Below are 14,058 nucleotides of genomic sequence, written 5' to 3'. Positions count from 1 at the left end.
CCCTTCACTTTCCTTCACATCCGACTCAAACAGGCGCTAACAACTCTGATGCTTCCTGTTTTAGGACGCTAAAAGCCTGCTCTGCCTGTGTCGTCCAACACAGCGGCGCCATTAGTTTCCCACGTCTGGCTTCTGTGATCAGCATTCTGAAAGAACTACAGTTTCAGCTTATTTAAGCACATTATTTTTACTGTATTTTGCCAATCTTAAAAATAATATCTTCTTTCATACTGTGCCTGGTTTCGGATGCTCCTTCTAGGACCTTCTGTGATTCCCACTCGAGCAGAGGTGATCACCCTTCCTTTAAGCCCAACTCTGAAACCCTTTGACCCTAACCATGATAGAACACCTGCACGCAGCAGACCCACCTGCTGCAATGCCAGGCCTGTAAGAATGTCGTCCACATACTGCAGCACACAGCACCTGCACAAAAGACAATGTTTAAATGTTTTCATCAATTCTATTCAGTTTATTTCTATAGCTCCAATTTACACCATGTCATCTCAGGTCACTTTCCAGTTCACCAGATCATCCAGTCAGATTGATTCAAAGTTTTCTATCTAAGGAAAACCAGCTGATTGCATCGACTCATTGACTCTTCAGCAATCCCTCACACTAAGCATGCTTGTAGCGACAGTGGAGAGGAAAAACTCCCTTTGAACAGGAAGAAACCTCCAGCAGAACCAGGCTCAGTGTGAGCGGCCATCTGCTGAGGCCCACTGGGGTTCAAGGAGACAGAAGCAGACATAGAAAAAGAAGCATAGATACAAAAGGCAACTGTCAACCAGCTCCACAGGCGGCCCCGTCCAGGAAACACACAGCCAGGCAGACGAGCTCCGAGCCAGCTCCCATGTCAGAGGATGAAGAGAGCACATCCAGTTAGTCACAGTCAGAGAAACAGGACTACACTGGAAAACAGGCCAAGCTCCAACATCTAGAAACAAAGGTGTTGATGGCAGCAGCACAGCTGATATTTCTCTCCAGGATGGAGTCACAGCCAAACAGGAACAGACCAGATGAAGCTACTATGAGAAAAAGCAGAGAGAGCAGAACGTTAGAGATTGAACTAACAGATTCTGCAGAGTGGGAGAATAGAGAGAGAATGAAGCAGAATGATGAAAAAGGGGTCCCTATGTCCTCCAGCAGTCTAAGCCTATAGCAGCAGAACTATAGAGATAGCTCAGGATAACCTGAGCCACCCTAACTATAAGCTTTATCAAAAAGGAAAGTTTTAAGCCTAGCCTTAAAAGTAGACAGGGTGTCTGCCTCACGGACTAAAACTGGTAGTTGGTTCCACAGGAGAGGAGCCTGATAACTAAAAGATCTGCCTCCCATTCTACTTTTAGAAATTCTAGGAACCACTAGTAAACCTGCAGATTGAGAGCAAAGTGCTCTGTTAGGAACATAAGGAACAATCAGATCTCTGATATAAGATGGAGCTTGGCCATTTAAGGCTTTAAATGTGAGAAGGAGGATTTTTAATCTTTGTAAAACATGATTAAAGAGTGAACGGCTGTCCGTCAAACCCTGCTGTGCGTGTGCTGCTGACACGTATGGTGAAAGCGAGCAGTTCCTGGTAGCTTTCCTGAGTAGGCATGCAGGAGAGCACGTTAGCTCATAAGGTCGCTTCAACCGCACCATATCTGGAACAGATTCCAGAAAATGTCGGTCCATTTCTGAATCCTGTTTTCTCTTCCAGATGTTCTGCTGCTTTTTACTATCGTCTCCCTTTTAAAGGAGTTTGTAGGTGTCCCAGCTTGGGCTGAGGCCATTAGGGCGGAGCCCTGTACCGTCTGCCAATCAGTAGCATTGACAGCTCTTTTGATCACTAGACACAGGGTTTGTTTCTGTAGATGTTCTGCGACCTGCAGGGTGGAATGAGGCGATACAGGGTCTCCAGGTCAGCGACCTTCCTTCCCACCCGCAAATCTGCATCAGATTGATGTCTGTCTGTCCAGCAAATGTAGAAAACATTAGAAAACATGCAAACTGAACCAGAAGAAAGGGTCCGCCCCTTAGGAATGGGGAGCCCTAAGGGGCGGAGCCTTTTCTAAGCCAAAACCAGGTGTTGTTGGTCCACTTTATAAAACCTGGAACTTAATTATATTTCTGACATTTTGAATTGTGGATGGGAAGAGAAACTTCTTCAATCTTGGAAACAAAGTCCAGTGGATTGTTTTAACATTTTTGGAATGACTATGACCTGGATGACTGACAGTCTTCCCCAGCTCTCTTCCAGAACTGCAGTCTTTGCTCCAAGTCCTTCTAAAGCTGTTCTTTTAGGTCAGGACACTGAAGGTCCTCAGCAACCTTTTTAATTTTTTTTTTATTCATTTATTTATTTGAATTATTACAATGAACATTCATCAACATGTCAGCATAAAGCATCAATGTAAATATGCCAGAATTAGCACAACAGCTAGTTTGCATCCGCTGTCCTAAGGCAGGTAAAAATGGTGAACATTAAATAAGACACTACAGGAGAGAACAGAGTGGATACAAACAGATAAGATGCCAATAACATAAAACCATAATAAAATGAGGTTAATAGGCCCATGGAAACAGATCAATTTACCTGTGAACTTTAGACACATGCAGCCATAGAAGTGACTGGAACAACCTAAATCCCTGATTTGGTGTCATGACCCAATTCTTCAGCAACCTCCTCATTAGAGGCCATTGTTTGTAGAATAGGGAATGTTGAGGTTTATCAATAGGCAGGTCCCAGATACATAGAAAGCAGAAATGCTGATGATAATTGTGTCGTCAATGGTTTGATACTTTCCCCAGTTTTTGTACCTGTGATAAAATCTGAATTTTAGGATATCAACACGTCTTTCAGAGGCGTACTGGATCTCCCCTGGATGTGATGGCGAAAGGGCACAGAAGAACTGACCCCTCCCTCCCCTACCTGTGAACACCTGTGGATGCAACCAGAACTGTGGTTAAACTTCCATCTTATCAAGGACATGGCCTGTGGACAGCGATCACGGACAAATTGAACGCACTCATCATAAACACACAGCTAACGTCTCAAATGTCAGATTGACTTCATGTGGCTCCGCCTCCGATGTTCTTTCTGCTGAAATGTTTCTCGTTCCTCATGTGCTTTTCTAATGCTGAGCTTTTTTTTTTTATATCTCAAACTATATCCTGTCAAAATGGTGAAACATGCCCCCCAACCCCCCCAGTATGGAAGAAAAACAGTCTAATTGAAATCTGCCTTTTTTTAATACAGAATTTTAAACACTGAATTTCTAACAACAAATTTTAAAGACTGAATTTTTTAGACATTGAATTCCTTACACTCAATTTTTATCTGTTAAAAATTCAGCTGCAAAAGACCTTTTGTTGAACTCAAGCCAAAGCAATCTACACTCGATAGATTGCTTATTGAGATACTATCTCATTATTTTGATATACTACAGTATCTCATTATAACGAGATAGTATCTCAATCTAATGATACTATCTCATTATAATGAGATCATTTTTTTTTTACAGAGTGGTGGAAACAAGACTGGCTTCTATAGTAAGGAATTCAATGTCTAAAAAAATTCAGTGTTTAAAATGTGATGTTTATATTATGTATGTACGTGTGGTGTGTACACCATGTCACCTGTATTGTTTCATGCTTTGTCTTGTGCATCTGGGCCCTGTTTGCCTTTTTTGTGTATTAGTGTGGTTGTTTATCTGTATGTTGTAAACTTTAAAAACTTAAAATAAAATTTATTTAAAAAAAATAAAAAAATTGATGTTAAAAAAAAGGCAGACTGTTTTTCTTCCATATGAAACAGAAAATTTTGATTACAATGTAAATTGTAGTTAACAATAGAGAGATTGATTAATTATTACTGTGTGGCTGGCTGTTGATTTCCTTTTTTCTGATGAAATTATTTGAAGAGAAAATAAAGATTGGAAATGTACTGCGGTCAGTGGAACAATGTTTTTAATGCTTCCAGCAGTGAAACAATAACAGAACAGTGAAAACATCCTTTGGTGTCCATCGCCTCCAGCTCTACTTTACCTTCATCATCCATGCAGCACAGCAAGAGTCGTCCTGTCAGAGAAAATCCACGATGCAGAACCAAACACAAGTTCTACCATCTTAGAGGAGAGTCGAGAAGGAGCTTAAAGTCTTGGTTTGTTCCAGCCAGATAAAGAAGGCCAACTCTTTGATGAATGTGCTGCAGGAAGTGGACCTGAAGCGTCTCCAGCCCAAAGTTTAGTTCATACATCAGCACCAGAGGTGAAAGGTCCTGAAAGCTGCTGGAGCAGGAGGGGTCCATCGGCTCACTGAAGGCAGAGCGCGATTTCTTCATTCATCAGGAAACTTAAACACTGCAGTGTTTGAACAAGGCATGACTGTTTAGTAATGCTGCAGATTTAACGGTTCTGACTGCTGGCTCGGCTGCATAAAAATGCAACCAGTTACCCCCCCCCCCCACACACACACACATCACTGCACCCCACTTTAGGATCAAGCCAGTCATCTTCTTCCATTTCAGGTGGAGCAGTCCATGCAGGCTGCACTGCACCTTTAAATGACAGACATGATGCATGAAAGAGCTAAAAACCTCTGGGTAAAGGTTGGAGCAAACTCACTGTGGACAATAATAACAACAGCTGTTAATGTTTTACCACCAGGGGGCAACAATTCTTGGCACAGTTTTATAAATCCAAGCACCTCACATCTGATACAGAGCCATAGAGAACCACAGTCTGAACCATGACAATGGTCTGGAACTGCAGTCTGACCTCGCCTGTCTGAAGCTGCATATGCAGCACAGCGGCTTCAAACAAAAGGCATGAAGTTAAAGACATCAGCAGCGCTGCAGGACAGGAGGCTCAGTTGGTTAGAAGAAACATAAAATGGTGCCCAACAGAATGAAGACGACCGTATTCACAGACTGAAAGCCCTCTCACACATTCGGAGGGTTTTCTTTTGGCTCCACCTACAGACTGTTAACAGCAGGGTGGTGTTAGTGTGGAGCAGGTAGACACCACTGCAAAAACCATCTAGATCAATAAACATTTCTTATATTAAGTGTATTTAGCCTTAATCTGAGCAGGTAAATAAGATGGAATAAGTCATTTTACTCTTAAAATAAGACAATTGGGTAATATGCACTTGAAAGAGACAATGCAATTATTTTCTTTTTTCTTATTTGTAATATAAATGGTCATTTTTTTAAGTGTCTGACTTACCTCCTCATTTTAAGAAAAAATGACATTTAGATTTATATTTTTTGCAGTGTGTTGACCTCGATTAGTTTTCAGTTATGGTCAAAAAAAAAAAAATCTGATCTAAAAAAGGTTTTTTAAATAGCGTATCTGCCCTTAATTTAAGCAGGTAAATAAGATGATCAACCAATAAAAATCCGTATTTCTGCTCTAAAATACGACAACTACATATGCTGCATTTAAATAAGATTGTTAATTTTTTTTTCTCTTATAATAAATATTAACCGTCTTATTTCTTTGGTAACTTGTCTTACTTGCTTAAATTGAGGGAACAAACACTTATTTAAAAACATTGCATTTCATTTTTTGCAGCGTAAACCGAATTCCCACCTTATTAAAGCTAAAGCTAGCTGTTAGCATTAGCAGAGCAGTCCTCATTGGATGGTGAGATCAGGTGGTCCTCACTCTGATGCCCTGAAACTCGTCCCTCTTGGCTCCTCCTGCCTCCTCCATCGTTAACATATCTATATTTTATAGTAAATAATCAAACATTTCTGCGTACATACTGATGATATTTCAATAAGGCCGACATACTGGGACGGGAAGAAGAAGGAGAACAAAGCCGCTGGTTTAAACACATCCCACTGTTGGCTGTTTGACTCCAACAAGCAGTTGAAAAGCAGGAGTTTATTGACGTCCACTTCAATTAAAAAAAAGTTACAGGAAGCTTCAACTAAAAAGTACAATAAGCTGTAATGAGTAACTGGATGAGTGTGAAAAATATCCATGTGTTACCGCCATGGTAACCACGGTTTAGTATCAGGGGTGTTCATCATCAGCCCCCCCGTCCTAAAGGAGCCCCCTGATCCTCAGCATGAGGATGAAGGCGAGTGAGGAAGAGGAGAGGCCGTCCCGTTTCCTCGCCTGGCTGCGTCTCACTTATGACTGTGTGTGTGTGTGTGTGTGTGAGCAGCGTCGGCAGCAGCCGAGCAGCCGCAGAGGTCAAAGTTCATCTACTGGACTAATTGGCTGTGAGCAAACGAAGCATCACATCAGGGGTCTTTCCAGACTCCAACCTGGTCTGATTTTCTTCATTTTGGAAATGGTGAGTGTTTGTGTTCGGGGGTGGGGGGGGTTAGCCAAGACATGGGCGGGAGGGGCCGAGGCTCTGCGCCTGGAGGAAAGCCTGGACCACCTCCTGGGTCTGCTGGGGGGTGGTGTTGACGTCCTCCAGAGCGTCTGCTACGGCAAACTGCCGGTCCCTCAGCCGGTTCCAGTTGGACAGTACGTTGTGGTATTCAAAGACCTTCTCGTAGTTCCCCACTGAGTTGTAGAGCTTGATCAGGCCTCGGTAGTCGTACTCCAGGCCACTGTAGCCTTCACCAAACAGCTTCTTCCCTGGGGGGGGGGCATTTAGAAAGAAATGATGATTTTAAGGCATTTGAAAAGGGAAAACAGGAAAAAGGAAGGAAAAACGGAAGAGGAAGGAAGGGAGGGACCTAAGTTAAGGTTCCCCAGACAGACATTTCTAAGAGCCTGATCTACTAAGATCAGCTGCTAAACAGTTTGTTCAAAGCAGGACTTGCTGGCTGACGGTGTAGTCGGCCGGTAGGAGGAGCCGGCTGCCTGTTTTCCTTCTGCTTACCGATGGCGATGGAGCGCAGGTAGAGCCTCTCTGCGTCGTCGTACTGGTTCATGTCGTAGTTGTAGAGGGAGGCCAGGTGACCCACAGACAGAGCCACCTCGTAGTCCTCATGGCCCAGCAGCTGCTCCTTGATCTGGATGGCTTTGATGTGCATCTCCTCCGCCTCCTGGTGGCACAGCCACCCACAAACACACCAAGACAACGAGAGACAATCAGATTTACAAATCCACACCTTGAGGGGCCAGAGTTGAAAAAATCTGATACATGAAGAGCTAACAAGCTGCAGGAACAACAAGCACTTTGAGCTGCTTGGCTGATGATGGAGAGAGAGAGAGAGAGACATCCAGCAGATAACAGGAAGGCCCTTCAGAGCACAGCATGGCTGCCAGAGGAAGCATCCACCATGTGGGGAATGTTTGCAGCCTTTTCAAGGTGGAGATCTACAGGTGAGTTTCTCAACCTTTCTAACCTGTCCTCCACTTTGGTCAGTTTTTATTACCATGAGTCAAAAGTATTGATGATTGTCTGAAAGTGGAACGAACAATAACTGAAAATTAAGACTATTTTATTTAATCTTTTTAACTTGGACAAAGAATGGGCATGTTTTCTCCAAATCAAATTAAAACAACATAAATACAGTCCTGCTCAGCATTACTGGCTCCCCTTCATGTTTGGCATAGCTGAGTGAATATCTCCAGAAATAAATGGAAATGTTCAAAAGTTATATCAGCAAGATCTTTCAATTTAAGGTCCAAAGTAATTTAGCAAAGACAGTTAACATTTTAACACAAATATTTTAATTCCAAAGGACAGAACAGAAAACCAGCTTGTGCACCAATATTGACTCTCCTCACTAATATTTGGCTGCACAGCCTTCGGCAGCAATGAGTCTCCAAACGTCTCTTAGGTTCATCCAGAACCTTCTGGCACTTCCATGGTGGCATTTTCTCCCACTCTTCTTTTGCAATCTGCTCCAGCTCTTGTACATTTGCAGGGTTCTTTTCTCCAATGGCAGATTTCAGCTCTACCCAAAGATTCTTAATTGGACTGAGATCAGGACTCATTGCTGGCCATTTTAAAACGGTCCATCTTTTCCCTTTCCACCTTGCCTGCGTGCTTTTAGAGGTTTGCTTATCTCGCTGGAAGACCCAGGATCTTTGCCTCAAACCACGATATTTTGCTCTAGAATCTCTTGATAATCTTCTGATTTCGTGATGCCTGTGATACGGTCAAGGCCTCCAGTACCAGATGCTGCAAAGCAGCCCCACAGCATTATGGATCCTCCACCATGCTTGATTGTTGGTACGGTGTTCTTTTCTTTCAAGGCTTCATTGCGCCGTCTGTAAACCAACTGTTGGTGTGAATTATCAAAAAGCTCCACTTTTGTTTCATGCGTCCATCAAATGTTGTCCCAGAAGGCTTGAGGTTTGTCCAGGTTCTCTTTTGCGAAGAGCAGTCGTTCTTTTTCATGTCTTTTCTTGGCCTCCGCCCATAAAGCCCCACTTTGCCCCAGGTTGGTCTTTAGATGTTTGCCGAGGTGTTTTTCTACCATTCGCACCAACCGTCAAAGACTTCTGTCATCAATTCTTTCTCTTCCCCCCCCACCCCCCATGTCCAGGGAGGTTCTTGACAGTTCCATGCCTGGAAAACTTCTTAATAACATGACGTACCGTTAAAACAGGGACACCGAGGTCTTTGGAGACGGCTTTATACCCTCTGGAGTTCTTGTGCTTACAAATAATAGCATTTCTGGTGTCCTTAAAGCACCAACATGATCATTTATTGGTTAATTCATGTCACATGTGTGGAGGCAGTTCATCACGAGTGATCTTCATTTGTGATTTGCAACAGATGAGCCTAAGTAGGTTTTGATACTGATTTGCCGCAGAGTGCCAATACCACTGCCATGGTAAACGTTAGGTTTTTCTTTGTTTTCCTCATAATCATGATCTTTTTTAATGTTTTTTATCTTTTGCTGTTTTGCATCAAGCACATGCTATCAGCAGTAAAATGTTTTTTCACTTGATGAATTTCCTTCAGGAAGTATTCCATTTAATGTACATAAACTTCAGGGAAGCCAATAAAGGTGAGCAGGACTGTAGGTTACCTGGAAGTTAGTAAGGTAAATAAAATCAGATTATAAACCTGCCTTTATAACACTGGAAGACTAACTCCCCTATAATCACATTTAAACGTGAGGAATTGGGACACAAAATAATAGATTGCCTCTATTTTACTTTGATTTCATCCCTCAGAAACCTGAGCGGCTTTGATGAGCTCTGATAGCTCAGTGAGAAGAACAGGATTTCAATGATTATCTTTTTACAGCTTTTAGGGAAATAATCCCTACAGGTGCAGATCTCTGCTGGCTGCATCCTCCACCAGAGAGGGAATTAAACCAACAGCCTCTATCTATATACATACATATAGGAAGACATCATGAGCTGCAGCACAGCAGCACTGTCCCAGGCCACGCCCCCACCCACCTTAAACTTCCTCATGGACTGGTAGAGCCGCCCAAGGTTGCCGTAGTGTTTGGCTGTCTGAACGTTGAATTCCCCAAAGGCCTTCTTGGCCAGCTCCAGTGAGGAGAGGTGAAGGTCGTGGGCCTCCTGCAGGAGGCGCTCTTCTGTTTCTTTATTGTGACAGTCGATGGCGATCTCCTCCAGAATTAGTGCTGTTAGAGAAACAAATCAAGCGTTTAAACCTTCCCTTCATCTATTTCATTTCCTTAGCAGGAGAGACGCCTGGAGAATCAACAATTGGATGAACTTTGCTGGTTTTCCTTAGAAACTTTCAAGCTTTAAGCTGAATGAATGATTGATTCAATCATCTGTGAAGACAGGATGTGAATTAGAGTAATAGAAACAAAAATAGAATTTATTTAGCAATTTGTCTCGACTGAAATGCTGATGAGCGGCAGCAAGGGGGACCAGACCACATTTTGAATTGAACAATCTTCCTGGATGGGAAGAGAAACGTCTTCAAATTGTTTTTTAATTTTTTTTTTTAATGACTATGGTCTGGATGACTGAGAACCTTCCCCAGCATATAGACCAGACCAGAGCGTCTGTGTCCTACGGTGTCCCTCACACAGAGGACAGCAGCAAACCGGGCTTACCTTTGACTCTCTTGGAAGATGCCAACAGAAGATGGTCCTCAGGCAGGATATGGGTGATAATGTCGATGGCACGTTCTGCATGGAAACTGGGGGACAAGCAAAGCATCAGATCCAAACGTGTCACATGATCTCATGTTAGAAAGAAACAGGGATAAACACTTCCAAGAACAGGAAATATCCCAGAAAAAGTTGTTTACAGGCTGAAGAGAAGCTGATCTGAGTCAGAGAGGTCAGAGGTCAGAGAGCTGCAGATCACAGGGAGGTGGTCAGACCCAGACCTCCCTCTCTGCTCTAACATCAGCCTCTCTGGAACCAAACCACGTCTCAGTGGTTCTACAGGCTGGTTATCCACTGGTTGAATGAATCCAGTCACTGACTTTATCTGCAGGCTTCTGTTTAAACTCATCAGGTTGGAATGAGAGAAGAGACAGAGGAACTAAATACTGAAATAATCTGCTCCTTAAGCTCACAGCTGAATTATCAAAGCAGGACTTTATGCAGGATGCTGTCATAAACAGTTTCCCAATCTGTGCTGGACGACGCAGACTGGGTCAGATCCTCGCTGCACTGCGTGGATAAACGGGACGGAGACGTCCTCGAGGTCCAGCAGTCTGTAAACATGAGCCACGTCCAGCATAAACGTTCAGGAACAGGAAGCAGCAGCATAAAGAGTCTATTTTAGGCTTTAACCAAAGCTTTTCCTATGAACTAAGCAGGAAACTTGATGGATTAAAAATTGGGAGGGGCTTATTTTTTAAAACGGCTGAGAGGCGGAGCTTTGGTGGCCATAAAGAAGTGAAAGTGCTTCATGATCCTGAACCCGATGACACATCCAGGTTCTAGTGCTTCAGCAATCATTACGGTTTAACCGCCTCCCGTCGTCATGGCAGATCTGCTCCCTTTAAAGGAGCCATAAATCCTCTCTGCTTCAGGAAATAAACCATTTAAAACCCACAGTGGAGAAGAAGTGCTGATAACTTCTTGACCCTCCCTCCCGTCTATTAATCCCAGTTTCCTCATCCTTCAGGGCGTTGAACATGCAGCGGTACGTTGAAAGCAGGAGCAGAGAGACGGACCTGAAAACATGAGTGTAAAGAAGCGCCAGCAGCAGAGCTTTATACTCACAGAGCGTTGTCGAATTTCCCAGAGCTGTACTGGTGAACATACGAGGAGTAGGCCAGATCTTCATGGGCTGTGGCCACATGGATGTTCTTCCCCCCGAACACAGACTGCCGGATGTCCAGGGCCGTCTAACGACAGGCAGCAGTGCCGTGAGGATTACACAGGCTCAGAGCGACATCACACACTGATAGGCAGCTTACCTGGTAAATCGCAACCGATTGGCAAATGTTGTCCACGTTCAACAAGTAAAAACCATAATCTAGCAGCGTGTCGGAGTACTTGGGATGCTTGTGTCCGAAATGCTCCCTGGAAGGCAGAAAACGGAGCGTGAAGATGCGTGACGGAGAACAATGTTTGCTCGATCAGACGCAGCAGGTTACCTGGCTAGAAACACCGCGTGTTTGATCAGCTGCTCCGCTTTTCTAAACTCCCTCTTCACCACGCAAGCCTGCAGCAGGGAGACAGGAGGGAGACAGGAGGGAGACAGGAGGGAGACAGGAGGGAGACAGTAGGAAGACAGGAGGGAGACAGGAGAAGGACAGGAGGGAGACAGGAGAAGGACAGGAGGGAGACAGGAGAAGGACAGGAGGGAGACAGTAGGAAGACAGGAGGGAGACAGTAGGAAGACAGGAGAAGGACAGGAGGGAGACAGGAGAAGGACAGGAGGGAGACAGGAGAAGGACAGGAGGGAGACAGGAGAAGGACAGGAGGGAGACAGTAGGAAGACAGGAGGGAGACAGGAGGGAGACAGGACGGAGACATGAAGGAGACATGAAGGAGACAGGAGGGAGACAGCTTTACACCCAAACCACCAACCTCAATGACTTTTCCTCACATTTCCAAAATGCTGACGAAAAATAAGCTTTCTTTAACCCCTTGAACCCTACGGACCCACCGGTGGGTCCAGCTGCTACGTGACCTTGTAATTTTACCAAACCCCCAGTATTGACATATTTGGCACAGTTTGGTGACATTTATGGATAAATGTGCCAAAATGGCCTCTCCGCCTAAGAAATTTCTAACTAATACCATTCTAAAATAAATATGATTCATCTGATTGAGTCCAAATTTGGTATATTTTTACACAACATTTAGATTTAAAAGTCTGTACTACTTTTTGTGCTATAAATAATATTTTGGTAGTGTTTTGCAATGTTTATTTCAAAGAAAATTTTGGCGAGGTTAAAAAAATGCAAAATATTTTGTATTTTGTCCCTAATATTTCAGGCAGGGTCAAAGCTACAATGGTGCTGACACCAGAAAACCATTCTATGACATCTTACCTTTACAGACGTACCAAAAGTTTCTTCTTAAATCTAATAGCTGTGAGGCTATAAGTTATTTACTTTTGTGTGTTTTTGTCAGGCAGAAATGTATTTATACCCCCTTAGGGTGTAAGAGGTTAACCCATAATAATGTGACTTCAGCATCAGCAGCTGGATCACCAACATATCGATGTGCAATAAATGACATTTGGTTTCAAAGAATGAATGAATCTGTATGGTTGGACTGAATGTTTGCTGTAAATAAGCTAAATCAGAGACTAAGTGATGCGGCTGGATTATCTAAAGCCAGAATAAAAACACAGGCAGGGTTTTACCTTGGACGCTTGTCGGAGAACATCTACAACTACTTTGACCGGCAGCCCTGGACTAATTTCCTTCATAGCCTCTATGCACCACCTGTATGCCTGGGAGACGAGCAAGAATTAGAAAACTGCTTCCAGGAGTTTCCAGGCTGCAGTGAGCTGGTCACACTCCCTACCTCGTCGTAGTGGCTTTTGGCGAAGAGCAAGGCACAGAGCTCGCCGTACAGCGCCGCTTTGTTGGCCTGATGGCCGTGTTTGGCTAGTTTATCCATGTAGGACTGAGCAAGCTTGAACGTCTCCTCCCCAAGGTGGTACTTGCAGTTTCCGTTGCGGACATGAAGCAGCCTAGAACAAGAGGAGGGACAGGGTTTATACAGGAAGGACTAACTCTAATTTACTGCTTTTTAATGCGCTTAGAAATTATTTTAATGCCATCAACAAGCACCCATGACTCACACTATCTCTCTCTCTCAGAGAGAGAGACATCGGGGCATTGATGGTAAAGATGATAAAGATTTCACTGCTAATTCTTACCAATGCAAAGTAGAAAGTTTGTAAAGTAATTAAAGAACAAATGAATGAGAGGCGGAGGTCAGAGATGCATTAGGCCATGGTGGCAGCTTTGGCTGGACTCACCTGACGCAGCATTCCACGGCTCGGTAACAATGCAGCACCTCGCTGTGGAGCGTGCACAGCTGTAGGCACGATAGAAACACTTTCTCTGCATCTCCATACCAGCCAGCATCGGACAGAAAGCCTCCTGGAAGCACAGAGGAGAGGCTCAGCGCCACACATGCAGCTGCTTCTGCACGACCGCAGCCTTCAGGAACACGTCCATCATCCATCATCCATCATCCATCATCCATCATCCATCATCCATCCATCCATCCATCATCCATCCATCCATCCATCCACCCATCATCCATCCATCCACCCATCCATCCATCCACCCATCATCCATCCATCATCCATCCATCATTCCATCCATCCATCCATCCAACCATCCATCCATCATCATTCCACCCACACATCCACCCAACCATCCATCCATCATCATTCCACCCACACATCCACCCACCCACACATCCATCCATCCCACCCATCCACCCAATCGCCCGCCCACCTATCTATCCATCATCCATCCATCCACACACCCATCCGCCCGCCCATCCATTCATCATCCATACACCCAATCGCCCGCCCGCCCATCCATCCACCCATCCACCCACCCACCATCCATCCATCCATCCCACCCATCCACCCACCCAATCGCCCGCCCACCTATCCATCCATCATCCATCCATCCATCCATCCAACCATCCATCCATCATCATTCCACCCACACATCCACCCACCCACACATCCATCCATCCCACCCATCCACCCAATCGCCCGCCCA

General features: G+C 44.4%; 1 protein-coding gene across 1 annotated transcript in view; it reads right to left on the bottom strand.

Annotated features, from left to right (window-relative positions):
- Window positions 1–5,809: 5,809 nt before the first annotated feature.
- Window positions 5,810–14,058, bottom strand: part of appbp2 (amyloid beta precursor protein (cytoplasmic tail) binding protein 2) — a 19,065-nt gene continuing 10,816 nt past the window's right edge. Inside the window, exons 4-13 of the mRNA XM_038304612.1 lie at window positions 13,296–13,419; window positions 12,836–13,004; window positions 12,672–12,761; window positions 11,452–11,519; window positions 11,272–11,377; window positions 11,075–11,199; window positions 9,950–10,035; window positions 9,315–9,505; window positions 6,829–6,994; window positions 5,810–6,581 (exon numbers count right to left, since the gene is read on the bottom strand). Coding sequence (XP_038160540.1) covers window positions 6,319–6,581; window positions 6,829–6,994; window positions 9,315–9,505; window positions 9,950–10,035; window positions 11,075–11,199; window positions 11,272–11,377; window positions 11,452–11,519; window positions 12,672–12,761; window positions 12,836–13,004; window positions 13,296–13,419 — 1,388 coding nt within the window. The 3' untranslated portion in view covers window positions 5,810–6,318. The remainder of the gene's footprint in view (window positions 6,582–6,828; window positions 6,995–9,314; window positions 9,506–9,949; window positions 10,036–11,074; window positions 11,200–11,271; window positions 11,378–11,451; window positions 11,520–12,671; window positions 12,762–12,835; window positions 13,005–13,295; window positions 13,420–14,058) is intronic.

This window comes from Cyprinodon tularosa, unplaced genomic scaffold, assembly GCF_016077235.1.
Source record: "Cyprinodon tularosa strain WSP-4 unplaced genomic scaffold, ASM1607723v1 ctg539, whole genome shotgun sequence".
In the NCBI taxonomy this organism is placed as follows: Eukaryota; Metazoa; Chordata; class Actinopteri; order Cyprinodontiformes; family Cyprinodontidae; genus Cyprinodon; species Cyprinodon tularosa.
Note: the sequence above shows the minus strand (reverse complement) of the source record. Positions and strands in the feature narration are given on the sequence as shown.